The 16,112-nt window shown below is 33.6% G+C and overlaps 1 protein-coding gene across 2 annotated transcripts in view; it reads left to right on the top strand.

Moving 5' to 3' along the window:
- LOC123564847 (epidermal growth factor-like protein 7) overlaps nt 1-16,112 on the top strand; it is a 52,914-nt gene that overhangs the window by 13,545 nt on the left and 23,257 nt on the right. For both annotated transcript variants that reach the window (XM_053533107.1, XM_053533106.1), the window contains exons 3-8: nt 10,411-10,479; nt 10,737-10,837; nt 12,023-12,118; nt 12,582-12,692; nt 13,093-13,243; nt 13,437-13,591. In XM_053533107.1, the coding sequence (XP_053389082.1) occupies nt 10,411-10,479; nt 10,737-10,837; nt 12,023-12,118; nt 12,582-12,692; nt 13,093-13,243; nt 13,437-13,591 (683 nt within the window). The remainder of the gene's footprint in view (nt 1-10,410; nt 10,480-10,736; nt 10,838-12,022; nt 12,119-12,581; nt 12,693-13,092; nt 13,244-13,436; nt 13,592-16,112) is intronic.

The following is a 16,112-nucleotide window of genomic DNA, read 5'->3' on the forward strand; positions in this document are numbered from 1 at the left end:
TGGATATGCTGCCTGCTTTTTAATTTTATCATTTGGCAGTTTCTTGATATGCAAGCTCCATAACCATAGATCCTCTCTCTAAATTCCAGTTTATTTAGTTCTGCCCATTGTTTTCTCATTTAGGGCACAGCCATTATTTTATCTGGGGGCATACGCCGCTTTTCATGGAATTGGACTATGTACATCATTGAAGGTTCCATGTGCACCGCCGTATGAATACATTTGCAGATGTCTTTAAATTATATTCTGGTACTTATAACATGTGTAAATGTTGAGTTTTGCTCAACCCGGGGCTAGAGGGCGTGGACAGTAGCTTGCACTTCCCCTACCGTCCATGAACAGGCTCAATCAAACCGGTTTTCCACTCTTTTATTTTAGATATTCTTAACAAGTTTATGAAATTTTTCAGGGTTTTCTTCTGAAAGCACAAAACGCAAATTAAGTATAACATTTCAAGACTGGTTTGAGATCCATAAGTGATACCTTACATCATGTCGATATCTCTTTAAATAACGTAGAACTTTATATTATTGCACTTGGAAATTGACAAATGTTTGTTATTCGTGATGCTATGTTTCGCCTCCAGAACTCCAAATGTTCAGACCAATTGTTATTATCAATTTACATAATAATATATATTCAGTCTAAGACGACCTTAAGCCCAGTGAACAACCTTTGCTTTAAGGATTGCGTGCAAAACACAGTAGTAAATTCACAAGCAATGTTTTCATTTAATTCATATTTTGATGAATGTGATTACCATAGTTTTGCAAAACTGCGCAATTTGCAATCATAGAAACATTTATTATATAATTTTATCAATCAAATGATTTTATATTGGCCGTGTTATTTGTCCAAGGGTTGTTATATTGGTCTAACGTCGAAGGCCAACGGCGAATACGACTTACGAATTAATGCAAATATATATTAGCCTGATTAAAGATAACTTTATCATACTAGTTCATCTCATCAGTTTAACCAATAAAGTGCTTATTGGCACGGTCTTCCTTTATTGGTTCTGATTCTAAAATATTGACCGTAATTTGCTTATACTGGCTCATATTATTTATCATTCGCAGTTGAATGGTTTGGTTCAGAAGAGACAAATGTGATTGAGTAATGTACCTTTCTAACTGAAATTGTAGTTATGAAGTTCAGAGTATTAGAAAATTAATATTAACATCGACTTTTCGTACTTTCGTAGTTTCGCCCTTGTCTCGAAGGGACGACAGTGCGATGATACGATACGAAAACGCGAAATCATGATGCAAAAGTGTGATGTCAATATCGCGTCTTCGCCTCGTGTTTTGGCGCCTGTGCGTCGCAATATCTTGTCACCGCATCGTATCTTTGTGCCCCCTTATCAAATTATCGCTTTATCGCCCTTATCAGTCCACATGTTGAAGGAGAAAAATAATGATTGCCTAAAAGAACACCGTATAAAATCATGTTGTTAAATGGGTCCGTTAAATTCGAAAAAAATATATGTAAAGCTTGATATGATGGCATTATTTAAATTAAAAGTTTTTGATAAACAATTTATAACTTCAAACTGATTTATCAACGTACAAAATAACACAGAAAATACTTCAACATGTACGATTACATTTAAAGATGCTAAATAAAGACAAATGAAAAAACAACAACACAAATCTTTTAAAATACTACACATTTTGAAATATACTACTAAAACATTACAACAGCTTTGCAATATTCCCTTGAAATATGTGTGCAGAGATGTGAATGATTCTTTTTGTATTTCCTTAGACTGACATGGGTGGTCTTTTTATCCTACTTTCGTGCTTATCGCGTTTCCGTAATCGGTCGGAAATTCTTCGGGATCGCGTTATTTTAAAATTAATTCAAACGAAGTTTAAACTACGTACTAATCCCCAATGATAACGTGATTCCCGCGCAAACTCAAGGACGCGTCCATTTCATGATAATAGATATAATAACAATTCATATTGCTTGTGCAATACTTGAAAAGTAAATATCAGTATTTGTTTCATTTTAACTGTCCAATAAGTATATTGCACAATAGCTTAGTCGAGTAGAATGCAGCTACCAATAGCAAATCATCAAATCGTTTTGTACCAATTCGAATCCTCATTACGACTTTTTTAATTTTTGTTTTTGTTTTTGTTTTGTTTTGTTTTTTTGTATCAGTTTTTAATTCCGTTCCCGTATTCTTCGTTTCTTTTTTATGGTTTCTATGTGCATATATGTCTTTATAAAACATATCAAATCATTATTCGCTTTCTGTTTATATGTTTAGCACACGCATTTAATAATATCACATTGCCATATCGGCCTCAGATATTTCTCTGTCGTTGTGTCATAGTGAAAAAGAAAGAATCTTTTTTTAGGCAAAAATAAAAAGGAAATTAAGTGCCGTGAGTTTCGAACCCACACGGCAAAATATCTGATGAACTTTACCACTGAGCCAATTTGTAATTGGCATGCAAACAAGAAACATTTACATTTTGACCAGTTATAGTTCGACCGCGTGTTTTGAGCCGTGACGGAATGATACACTTTTTTTTTAAATTGGGTTAAATCGATATTCGGTCCATACCTGGCTGAACAATTGTTATAGAGTAAGTTGATGTGTATGTTTTGTTTACCGTGAACTTGATTATATTGTATTAGATAATTGTTGTATTTAACAGTGACTTATAAGCCCATGGGGCTGGGTGTTCTTTTTTTGTATATTTTTGTATACTTTTATGTTTATATAGTACAACACAAGTCACTATAATAAATAAATTACTTACTTACTTACTTATATCTCTGGTGCAATTGGTAGAGCCTAATGATTACGAGCCTAATGACTACAAACCATGAAGTGAGAGTTCAAGCCCAGATTACGGTCGTATTTTTCTCTGGTATACTTTATTTTAATTTTATTTTAGTCAAGAATCTTTGAAGACTCTTTTTAAAAACCCTTTTATATATTTACTTTATCTTTTTCATTGTTTATATCTGTTTAAAAAATTTTGCTACTTCTATTTCAGTTTAATTCACATAATTACATAATTTAAACTTTACTTGTTGTGTCTGTTGACGACCCTTCAGCTGTGCCAGTCTCTGAGTCAGATGATGTATCAGAATCTGAGTTAAGCACGATGATCACCGGTGCTGGAAGATCGTCTATAGCAATATCTAACTTCTATTATTTCTGTTGAACTGACAGTACATGGTCAATATACCTAGACCAATCTGAAGTTGAAACTGTTTGCAAGACCTCCGTAATAAGGTCTTTCACATGCGCCATCTTAAAAGTCAAGTTCTTACGTGTTATGTTGAAACAAACGATTAAAAACATTAAAAAATGTAAACTTACTAAGGTTCAAACCTCGAAAATCATGTTTGTTAAGCCAACGCCATATCCTTTGGGCCATGCATTCGTTTACACTCATCGATTACTGATACCGCTTTACTATGTATTACATATCATATATGTTCCTACCTTTTTTTGGCGAATCAACTGTCCTACATAAATTAGACACGGCTCAAAAAACATGGTGGACCTATACACACATTTTGAGTTCCCAAACTTTTATTTCAATCTACTTATAGTTATGTTTGTAAACATCACGTTATAGTTGGGGCATAGTATACAATGTTGTTGATCTTTCACGCTTTATTTTGCATCTATTTATAAATTATAGCTCGTTTCGGAGCATTCTTCTGAAATAATCCGAAGATGCGAGACGGATCCGTAAACATACTTTCCGTTTGAAATAAGAAAAAAGTGTTTGTTTATTTGTTGGTTATTCTTGAACATATTCATGACTATTTGGTCAGATCCAATGCAGTGCGTCATATGTTCAGTAAATATGAAGTCAGAGCTACAAACTCTGATTTTCATAAAATACTCGTTCGGGTGTAAGTAGTTGAACTTTAAACATAGAAATTAGAAAGTCAGTGGCAACTACGCCATTACATTTACTCTACAATATTTAATTATTAAATTTATTGTTTTATGGCATATTTTGATTTTATTGAAATTAACAACATATTGGCATAAGCGTATGCATAATTCTGGAAAATAAACACAAAAAAAAAAAAAAAAAAAATGAAAAAGAAAGAAAAAGAAAAAATGTCAATTGGCGTACACGATTTTTTGTTTATGTAAATATTTGTATCCATGACATTATGGTCTGCAAGCACAGTTCCGAGTTGTTGCTCTTTAATTATCAAAAGCAATTTATGTCAGTCATGTACCTTTTTTTTCCAGTAGGTACGCTTAAAAATTTCTCAAATGGAGATGACGTCATTAATTAAGGATCAGCTGTTGTAATGCAATATTGTGTTTAGATTACAAAAATTGTATATAAGACGAACTGATTTAATAAAATTTCATAGTAAAAAAAAATCAGTTGATTTTTTAAAATCATTCAATTTCTTTTTAATGCAGGTATATAACCATAATTATAATAATAAATTGTCAGCAACAATCGTATCTTAGAAATGTAAACACATTCATAAGGAAATAGAATATTTGAAATGATCTTCGCTCAAAATTAGCGATTGAATATTTTTCTCTCTAAATATACATGTAGGAATGTAAGTCTATTCAAATTGGTTTTACCTGCGTAGATAGAATTATACAGTAAGTTACGAGTAAATCTATCTGAATAATAGATGACTTTAATTATCTGCGCTTATCAATTGTGTATATAGTTGTAGGTTTAACATGGTTGGTATGTTTGTTAATTGACGATACACAAGTTTATATTGTGCTACATTTCTCTTTGGGGAAGCCTGGCTATTTTTAGACAGAAATCTGTACGCTTGTAATTGCCTTACATATTATTATTATTATTATTATTATTATACCATATTTGTATAGCACTCTTTTCATACAAAAGAATATACGTTCAAAAGTGCTTAACAATAGAATGAACATACATGCACAATAGATAATTACAAAAATAAAACAATGATACGGATAAGATACGTGTTTAAAACATTAAATAATAGTTAAAATGATTAAATGCTAAACACAGTTTACTACATGAAAGTCAAAACAATATCACACTTGCAATATATCTATGCATATGACTACGAATAACACAGTTTGTCTGGGTTAAACACAATTACATCCAAAACAGTTTACGCAGAAAACACACACTAAAGTGTTTAAAATACGATTCATAACGAGATTAAGAAAAGAATTTAGATTGATAAGCTGACAAATTCACAGTCGGACTATCACATGCATGTGCATGCTCACTGTCCATAGTATTTTACAAATAAATGTGTTTTTAATGATTTTTTGAATGATGAGAGTGTTCCATTGTTTCTTATGTCATTAAGTAGAGCATTCCACAGCCTTGGTGCAGCATGTCGGAAACTTCTGTCACCGTATTTTACAGTACGTGATTTTTGCACAACAAGTAAATTTGAATTTTGTGATCTCAAATTTCTTGAAGGTCTGTATAAAATCAAGCATATCCTTGATGTATTTAGGGGCATGATCTTGAAGAGCTTTATAGGTGTGGGTCAGGATCTTAAACTCCACCCTGTATGGTACAGGAATCCAGTGTAGTTCTTTAAGCACAGGTGTTATGTGCTCGTTACGGCGTGTTCTCGTTATTATACGTGCAGCTGCATTTTGAACGTTCTGAAGTTTGTTTAAACAAGGCCTCGGAATGCCATACAAAAGACCATTACAGTAATCGAGACGTGAGGTAACCAGGGAGTTTACTAGCGACTTTGTGGCATTGGAGGTAATGTAGTCCCTTATATGTTGTATATGACGCAACTTTATATAACAAGATCGACATACGGCATTTATATGTTTTTCCATGTCCATTTTCGAATCAAGGATTGCGCCTAGATTTCTTACGCTGGATGACGGTGTTATGGTAGACTCGCCAACTTTCACTGTAATGTTTTCAGTGAGTTTTTCATTTTGTTTTGATGTCAAGACAATGACTTCGGTTTTTTCAGCATTCAGTTTCAGCATGTTTTTATTCATCCAGGTGATTTTTTTCATTGAGACAATGTTCTACTCGTTGTAGGGATTCAATTCTAGTAACAGACTCTGTGGCTTAAATGACAGATATAATTGTCCATCATCAGCATAGAAATGATAATTGAGCCCATGATTCTCACAAATTGCACCAACAGGTTTTGTGTACATGGTAAAGAACTTAGGTCCAAGGACTGAGCCTGTGGCACACTATATTTCATTAAAACAAGGTTTGACACCTCTCCATCAATACAGACAGTTTGGTAGCGCTCGTCTAAATAGGACTTCACCCACTCAAGTGGTTTTGCCTGCAATACCAAAATGATGTTCAAGGCGATGTAACAGAGTCCCGTGATCAATGGTATCAAAGGCTGCTGACAGGTCGAGTAATACTAGAATTGTAACATTATTGCAATCAAGAGATTGAAGTATATCATTCTGGACTTTAAGCAATGAAGTTTCTGTGGAATGGGATTTTCTGTAAGCTGATTGGTATTCTCATGAAGGCCATTTAAGCACAGATGGTTTCTCTAAACGTGCATCTACTACTTTTTCAAGTATTTTAGAAACAAATGGTAAGTTTGATACCGGTCTATAGTTTTTTAGAATGTCAACATCAAGATCTTGCTTTTTAAAAGTGGCCTAATTCTAGAACTTTTGAACATCTTTGGTACATATGCTTTTTCCATTGACAAATTGATAATTTTTGTCAATGGCTGTAAAAGCTCATCTAGGCATTCTTTGAGCAACCAAGTTGGAATGGGATCAAGTTCACATGATTTACTAGCAGATTTGATGATTATACGTTTGACCTCTTCTTTAGATGCTGGACTAAAATCTTCAAGATATTTAATTTGATCTGTTTGCTCCTCATTCCATGGTACTTGTTGACAACGATTTTTGACATTTATACCATCCCGGATGTTATCAATCTTATTGATAAAGAAGTCACTAAACGCTTGCGCCAGTTCCTTTGATGTTGAACCTGATGGTAGTACTGTTTCATTCACCTTACCAAGAAGATGTTTGGTTACTTTATATAGGCTTTTCTGGTCTCGCCCGCATGACTCAATTTTTTCTGAATAGTAATTAACACATGCTTGCTTCAACCGCTTGTTTACCACTCCACACTGCTCACGGTATATTTGGTGGTCAATGGTTCGTTTTGTCCTTCGCCAATTACGCTCCAATTTGCGTTTTATATGTTTGGCATCATGTAGTTCCTCATTGAACCAGGGACATGTGGGTCTTAGAACAATTGTTTTTGTTTTCACGGGAGCGTGCTTGTCAACAAGTAAGGTCAAGTTACTATTAAATGAATTCACAATCTCATCCAGGTCCGTGACTGCATCATCTTGGCCGAGAAATGTGAAAGAATTCAAGTCATTTTTGAAGGCTTTAACATCGATAGAACCCATTTTTCTGAAAGTCACTGTTTTTCTGATAGGTGCTGGTTTTCATACACGTGCATTGAATGAAACAGCAAAATGATCACGTGTAAGCTTCCCGTTAGAGTCAGTAAGTCCAGGGTCGACGACTTCCACATTTGAGATAATATCATCAATGTCTCTCGTAATCACTACATCAAGAATGTGTCCTGCAACATGGGTCGGCTCAAGTACATGCTGATGCATACCATAGGTCTCAAGACAACTGTTAAATTTTGCAGTTTCACGATCATTAGATAGATCAAGATGAAAATTCAGGTCCCCGACAATAATAACGCTTTTGTCAGTTGTTGCATATTTGGACAGAAATTTAGGCCATTCCTTTTCAAGAAAATCTTGAGTACTAAGTCCATTCTTCTTAGATGGTGGTGGTCTGTATATTACTGCTAGTTGCATGGAGTACCCATTTATAAGAATTTTACTATCAATGTACTCAAATGTCGAGAAGTCCCCTTCGCCGGTTGAAGCAACAAGACGGAGTTCAATGGCAGCCTTATATATGATTGCGACGCCACCACCTCGCATACTTCCACGTCGAGGAACGTGCTTCAACATATAACCAGTTGGCGTGAGTTCACAGATGCTGATTATGTCTATAGAACTGCCAAGCCATGTCTCGGTGATAGCAACAATGTCAAAATCATTTGAGAGAATATAGTCGGATAGTGATAAAGTTTTGTTTTTCACAGATCTAGAATTTAAGGAACACACTTTAATGTTTCTCTGTGACTTGACCAATGGACGACTTTCATAATTGATCTAAATAATATTCTGGACATTTGTAGAATTGTTGTTCAGATTTTGAAATCGTTTCGGCAGGGAGACAGTTGATATTTGCTGCGGCAACGTTCGGAGATGCTTCTGGTTCACTCCTTGGTTATCGTCCCATACCCTTCTTATAGTATTTTGACCGCCCCTTTTCCCTCTATATTTTCTATATTGCAAAATCCCGAGATGTTTTTAGCTGTGTCAATACAAAAGGATCAGGTTTAATACCCCAGGCAGTCCACTGATTGTTTTACATTGAAAAACATGGACCTGTCGTAGGTAATCCATGACAAGTGTTCACTCACAGTCATGATTGCTCCAGGGCAAGTGTTACTGAGATGAAAATTAAAATATAAATGTCTAAAACTGTAATTAAATCCAAATAGCTGGATAACACAAATTCAATCCACATAAAATGAAATAAATCCAATCATGGTCACATCATTGAACACTATACAAATTTCAAGATTGTAAAACAAGTATATCTGTCTTTAAATCACAAAAAATACAGGAGCTCAAAAAATGCAGCCTACACCTGGCGCATAACAGTAAAAGTATCAGTGGAACATACTATAAAATAGCTCGAAAGTGAAACTAGTATACTGGTCGCATAGGCCGGGGTTCAATTCAGGAAGCGCTGGCAGAATATTGTGTTAATTTTTATTTGTATTTTGTATCGTTTTAATTGTTTAATATCTTTCTCCCTTACCGCCCCACCACCCACCAGACTACTGACCATAACTGAGTTACTTTAATATTATGTTTTCCTTTATATTGAAAAAACATTTTCCTATTATTGGATCTAAGACAGAAATATGTTTGTTAATATTGTTGCGTGGATTATATTGAATTGTTTTGCTTTCTAATATAAGTGGTGTATGCTTTAGATTGTGCAACATTTCACGGGTATACAACAATTTAACATTAATATATACATATCAACTTAAAATTGCGATCAGAGTAAAGTTATTACATTGTAAATCAAGAAAGTTAAGGGGTGGGGACCCCCTTCTGTTTGCATCATTTTGAATCCACTATCCCTGCTTCCTCTCCAAAAAAAAAAACAACATAAAAATAAATGAAAAGTTGAGGATAAAGTTAGCGTTTTGGGCAGCCGACTCGCAGTTTCTTAGCTTTTTTGAATATTTTAAATAATATAATGAAAGGTATTTTCAGGAGTGTTAACCTTTTGGTTCAAGGTGCTTTTTACATTTTTGACAGCATTATGATATTGCCATTTCTAAGGAACAAAGAAATTGTGGCTTCTTTGATGCCATGCATCAAATATTCGTCTTGTTTTAACCTAGTATTATCACAGTAATTGCCTCTGAATGTGATAAACCATATCTTTGTATGTATATTAGCTTTAGATTATAAGTTTTATGTTAATGTTCATATTATCAGGATGATGCTTTTCAGCTGATTTAGTCGGCGCCAATGTTATTGCTCCTTAATTAGTTGAAAAATTCACTTTCTGTAATAGTATCTGTGACGTTCCTTTCACAGATGATACCAATTAATTAAATATTATTGTTAAACCCTTACTACGGATGATATTATTAGATACATTTATATTCAAAGTGGATAATTTGCAAATCGAGAGGACAAATTTGCATGCAGAATAAGAAACCACTTGATTTTATCAACGTCTTTATGCTAAGATAATCTCATATTTTGTTTTAAGCTGTCAAATGTTTAAACTTAAAAGATTACAAAGCGGTAAACAAGTTTATTAGGCTAATGGCCGTAAGCAAAAAGATTGAAAACCGCACAAACTGTAACAAAAGCCTTGATTAATATAAATTGGCAAAGCAGCAACAAAATTAATTTTGATTTTAATTTGAGTCAAACGGTAAGTTGGATAATTTTGTCTATCTTATTTCTTTTGACGAATAAGCATTTTCAATAGGTAAACATCTGCAGTATAACTATGTCTGAGCCCGAGCGAGAGATTTAGTCTAGGGATTTAAAATAGTTTTTGGACATCAACATGAACACAAGAAATAAGCTCTACTGTCGTTTCTTAATGAGAAATAAATTTTGGAACTACGGAAATTATTTTATTATTTCTATGTTGATCTCGTAGTATTTACTATTCCATAACTATCAAAATAGCACGTTTTTTTCGGTGAATCAAGTCACATCATCCTGTTGGAAAATTATTCTCGTCGCATGTAATAATAAGGAAAACCACATTTTTTTTAATTCCAGCAATTATTACACAATAAAACGTAGTAGAAGAGTGAGGATAAGATACTGTGCCTGCTGGTACTGGTGGTGGTAAGTATAACTTTTAGAAATTGTGTGTAGCTTATTTATATATACTAGCAAAAACTTCACACTTTGAATTAGTTGGAAAGAACTAACAATTGTTAATCTGTCGCACTAGTTTGATTAGTCATCCATTTCTATTATTTAACACCATTGTTATCCTGATATTTATATTAACTAATTATCTATACTTTTTTGTATAGTTGGTATTGTTATAGGGCAAGTAGAAATTATTGAAAATAGCTTTTAAGTTGATATGATAACAGGGGTTGTTCCTGCTGGAGATATTACTGGAAAACCGAATACTACAACGACAAATTTTGTCGGCCAGGATGGACACATAACGGGGACCAAAATTGTAACATTCGTAAGTGTTCTGTTTATCAGGTTGAGTCGAGTTCATTTATAAAATAAGCAATAATTAAAAAAAAATCTTCACAGTTTAGGTACAAAATCTCCATTGATATAAAATTTGATAAAAATCTAATAATTGAAAATATTCTCCTTCACAGTTTAGCTACAAAAATCTTCACGATAAAGATGTAAGCTTGACATCTAAAAGGAACAAAACATGCGGAAACCGTCTGTAATTAAACTTGTAAACTCTCGCACAGAATTCATTTCAAAAGTGTCGCATGCGATTTGCATGTTTCGGACATTTTATTCTGTACTTTTCTCTGGGCTAAAGTCTTGTTGATAAACGAATTAGTTTGAATACAAAAAACGTTTGAAATTTAAAAAAAAAATCGTTACTAACAAGAGGTCTTCAATTTTACGCAAAACGCGTGTGCATGGCCAAGTTTCTTTTAAGTGATGTTGATAAAGCTACACACAGGCACACGCACACGATTACAGGGTCAAATAAAAAACACACTCAAATTTGTTTTTAACATAATGTAGAATAAAGAAACATTTTGTTTTTTAATGAATTTACTGCCTTAAGACGAAATTCCCTCTTTTATTAATTCCAGACGTATAGATCCATGTGCATGTTTGTAAATGTATGAAATTGGGTTTAGATCGTGAAATAAATAAAATGATACAAACATTTTCATAGAAAAAAAGCGAAGCTAGTAAAATAGACGCCAGTCACGATATTAACAAAAAATCGAGAAGATTTAGTAGGTTTTTTTTCGTGCTTCTTTTCCATACAGTTGTTTGGCTAATATGGTTATTTTGGTATTTAATAAAAACTGAAGAATCGTACTCTCATGCTTGAAATTTATATATTGCCAGTAAAATGCAAAATTGTTGACTTATCGTAATCCTGTTAACATGATTTTGTTTAAATAGGTTCAAAATTTCTTCACGTATTTTGAAACTACATAAATAAGCATGCATCGTTAGATATAAAAAATATTTTCAGTTTGCGAACCTATCGGTTACTACGGACCCTGATGTAAAGGTTTACTTGATTTCTATGGTTTCTTCGTTAAATTATGTGAGGAATATGTCGGGAAAATGAAAAGGAGAGTCTTATTAGCTTTAGTCATTTTGTTCCTTCAGCTAAAGCATTAAAACTTATCTTAAAATGTGTTTGATTTCTTCAAAGCTGTATGCCGGCCCAATTGCCAAAATGGCGGAACGTGTGTAAATCCAAATGACTGTGACTGTCCAAGCTGGTCTCAAGGAATAGGGTGTGCATCTTGTAAGCAAATTTAGCATTTACATATTGTATCATTCAATTTTACAGTAATCACACTAGTTTTACAACTATCATTGTACCAAACTTATTGGTGTATTGCCCAGTTTCTGTATAAAAAGTTTCTAAATTACATTAGTTTTTTATAACAATGACTTACATCAGATATCAAACAAACTAACAAACGACAAGGAGAATTTTAAATGCTACGAGTAAAATTTCAGACGCTATTTAAATTTTAAATAGACTACTTTTAAATATAAAAAAAGGCACAATTCAGTTACCATGATGATGTTAATCTTATGCTAGAATATGTATCTACCAGTTTCAGTGCTATCATGGACCGATTAAAATCCAAATTGATGAAACAGCAGGCCATCGTCCATAAAATGTCTACCTTTTGTACAAATATATTTTATTCTAAAGGTTATCAGACTTAAAACATGTCATTTGAAGTTTTTAATTTTAGTAACGTGCTCCTACAAACGCCCTTGTTACCCTGGAGATTGTAAAAGCGGTACACAATGTACATGCGAACCAGGCTTTGAAAGTCAAAGTAATTATGACGGTTGTATCATATGTAAGCATTTTGCGAGTTTGTTCTATGTGTCTAATTTCTCTTTTGTATAAACGTAGGTCATTTTGTGCGTAAAATATGTCAGACCATCGCAAAAAGAAAGCAGCATCACTACCTTATTCAAGTCTATGTATTGAACTACCTTAATATATCTAGAATTAAAGGTCAAGTCTCAGATCGTTAAATTGTTCTTGTGTCGTACAAATTAAATTTTAAGAGGAAAGTGGTTTAGTCTTTTGTATATTTTATCAGTTTGAGATAATTAACGGCATTTTTTTTTATTTTTATAACTTTGCCTAAAGACAAATCTAGCCGCTATATACCATATACTTACAGCAAAAATGTATACACCATTTCGTTCTGTGTATATTCTAAAGACGTTAATTGTGTTCTTTTAATACAGTTAATTCATCACACACAGAACTAAGACCGATAGTTGGTAAGAGCAACGTTACAATATCTCATATCAGAAGAACCGACAACAGAGTTGATTTTATGTTTACATTGGAAGGCCTTGAGGAGAAGGATCCAGGCAAAAGAGACATTATTTGGAGGTAAAAATACCGATTTAAATGGAACTATTTCTAAAGATAACGTAGATTGAAACGTTATCCTGAAATTACCATTTCATCAGGTATTCTTACGTTTTTTTTTTCAACAAAGATACTTAGCTGACTGTTCCATTTAAGTTTGCACAAAGACTGAAGAAGTTTTATTTATTGATTCAAACTGATTTTTCTTTTCAAGCAATCAAAAGCTATTTAACCATCTACGCTTTGAATATGAGACGCTTTTCACACCTCCAGAAAATCTACCAGAAAGGCCAGTCTACGTCCGTGAATCTAAAATGGGGATAGCAGGGAGCATAATCGAAGCAAACGTTAGCAAAGTCCCTAGACACGGTAAGAAATAAATTTTCTTTCACTTGCATATATCCAGAACATAAGGTATAATCAATATCAGATTTTAGACAAAAAAAATCTGGCTATTGGTAATAATTATATTATAATTGCAGAAGTTCAGAATTGATTAATACAAATAGGCTAATGGTACTTTGCGGAACGGAACGAAACGGAACGGAACAAGTTAAGAGGCACCCCACGGGGTATAATCAAAATGTAAAAAACAATGCTTTCAAACTAATCAGACCACCATCTCTGATAAAAAATAATCTATCGCATTCGATTCATTGTCCTGGTTAGTCGCATGTTAGTGACAAATGAAGACTGTTCTTCTTTTCACTTACAGTTTAATTGTAGCTGTATCAATATAATTGTAACCCTATGTACTATCTACAAAACTTGAAACTGAGAATGCGTGTCAATGCTTGCAAAACGTATGAGCTACAGAAGCATTGCACGAAACTAGTCAGTTGGTTGTCTGTGGTACAAGCTGAAATCACATCAAGTAAAATATTTCTTGTTCCGTTCCGTTCCGCAAAATACCATTACCTATATAGCTATTGGTACTTTGCGGAACGGAACGGAACCAAGTCAGGAATAAAGCTCAGCTGCATGTTATGTAGAAATGACTAATCCGAATATGTTATAAACATCACCAGAAGTTAAATCGTAATGTGTCAGATGTAATCATTACTTAAAGATTACAGAAAGAAATTTCTTCTTTTCACTTACAGATTGTAGGTGCATACTTGTTATTCGGATTCTATGTACTATTTACAAAATTACAAACTGAGAACTGGTGCCAATGCTTGCAAAACTTATATGTTGCAGAAACAGTGCTTGAAACTAGTCAGTTGGTCGTCTGTGGTACAAGCTGAAATCACATCAAGTAAAATATTTCTTGTTCCGTTCCGTTCCGCAAAATACCATTACCTATATAGCTAATGGTACTTTGCGGAACGGAACGGAACCAAGTCAGGAATAAAGCTCAGCTGCATCTAATGTAGAACTGACTAGTCTGAATATGTTATAAACATCAACAGAAATTAAATCATACTGTGTCAGATGTAATCATTACTTGAAGATTACAGCAAGATCATTCTTTTTTTTCACTTAAAGATTGTAAGTGTATACTTGCTACTCGGATTCTATGTACTATCTACAAATTTAGAAACTGAGAATGTGTGCCAATGCTTGCAAAACTTATTTGTTGCAGAAGCAGTGCTTGAAACTAGTCAGTTGGTCGTCTGTGGTAAAAGCTGAAATCACATCAAGCAAAATATTTCTTGTTCCGTTCCGTATCGCAAAATACCATTACCTATATAGCTAATGGTACTTTGCGGAACGGAACGGAACCAATTCAGGAATAAAGCTCAGCTGCATCTAATGAAGAACTGACTAATCTGAATATGTTATAAACATCACCAGAAGTTAAATCATAATGTGTGAGATTTAATCATTACTTGAATATTACTACATGACCCTCTGAACGGGGCCTCTTTCCCCCCACCCCCAGGGGCATAGCTTGAGTAATCTTGTTAGAGAGCCACTAGGCAATGCTACATACTAAATATCAAAAGCCTAGGCCTTGAATTTTCAGTCAAGAAGATTTTTAAAAGTTTTTTCCTATGTAAGTCTATGTAAAACTTGAGACCCCCAAAGCGGGACCTCTTTTCACCCCAGGGGCTTAATTTGAATAATTTTGGTAGGGAACCAAAAGGCAATGCTACATACTAAATATCAAAGGCCTAGGTCTTTTGGTTTCAGACAAGACAATGTTTAAGTTTTTTTCTATATAAGTCTATGTAAAACGTGGGACCACCGGGATGGGGCCTCTTTTCATCCCAGGGGCATATTTTGAACAATCTGAGGACCATTAGATGATACCGCAGGCCAAATATTAAGGCTCTATACCTTGTGGTTTTGGACAAGAAGATTTTCAAAGTTTTCCGTTAACACCCCTGAAACTAGTACAAAGATGCCCTTTTTAATTATCTTTTATAATATAGGAACACTTAAATAAATTTTACATACTGAATAAAGTTTAAGATATAACAAGAAACTTTAAGTAGTTCTCACATAGTCTGATGCCCAAACAAACAAACAAAATTGGTCTACCTACCTACCCTATTTTTTTTCAGAGCCGTTAGCGGAAACAAGTAATTTTTTCAGGCCTTACAGGTTTCCATTTTTCATATTTTCGGTGATTTTTTTTATTTAAATATGTAATGAAATATTTTCCTCAAGTAAGTTGAAAAAAACGACAGTGTTCATTTTACTTGATTAAATTATATACGAGTCGAATATTCTTAAATCCTTAACACATAACTAAAACACGTACCCGCAGAAACGTCGCAGGAACCGAATTAGATCTGTATAATAACTATGGAAGCATAACTATGTAGTTTATTCAACTTAATTTCTTGTATTAAATCAAAAACTTTTTCTTTGACACGAAATACTGTTGCTGTATGTACACCACGGGTGGTTTATAGTACAGAAATATGCATTCATTTGTAAA

Source organism: Mercenaria mercenaria, unplaced genomic scaffold (genome assembly GCF_021730395.1).
Source record: "Mercenaria mercenaria strain notata unplaced genomic scaffold, MADL_Memer_1 contig_2033, whole genome shotgun sequence".
Taxonomy (NCBI): Eukaryota; Metazoa; Mollusca; class Bivalvia; order Venerida; family Veneridae; genus Mercenaria; species Mercenaria mercenaria.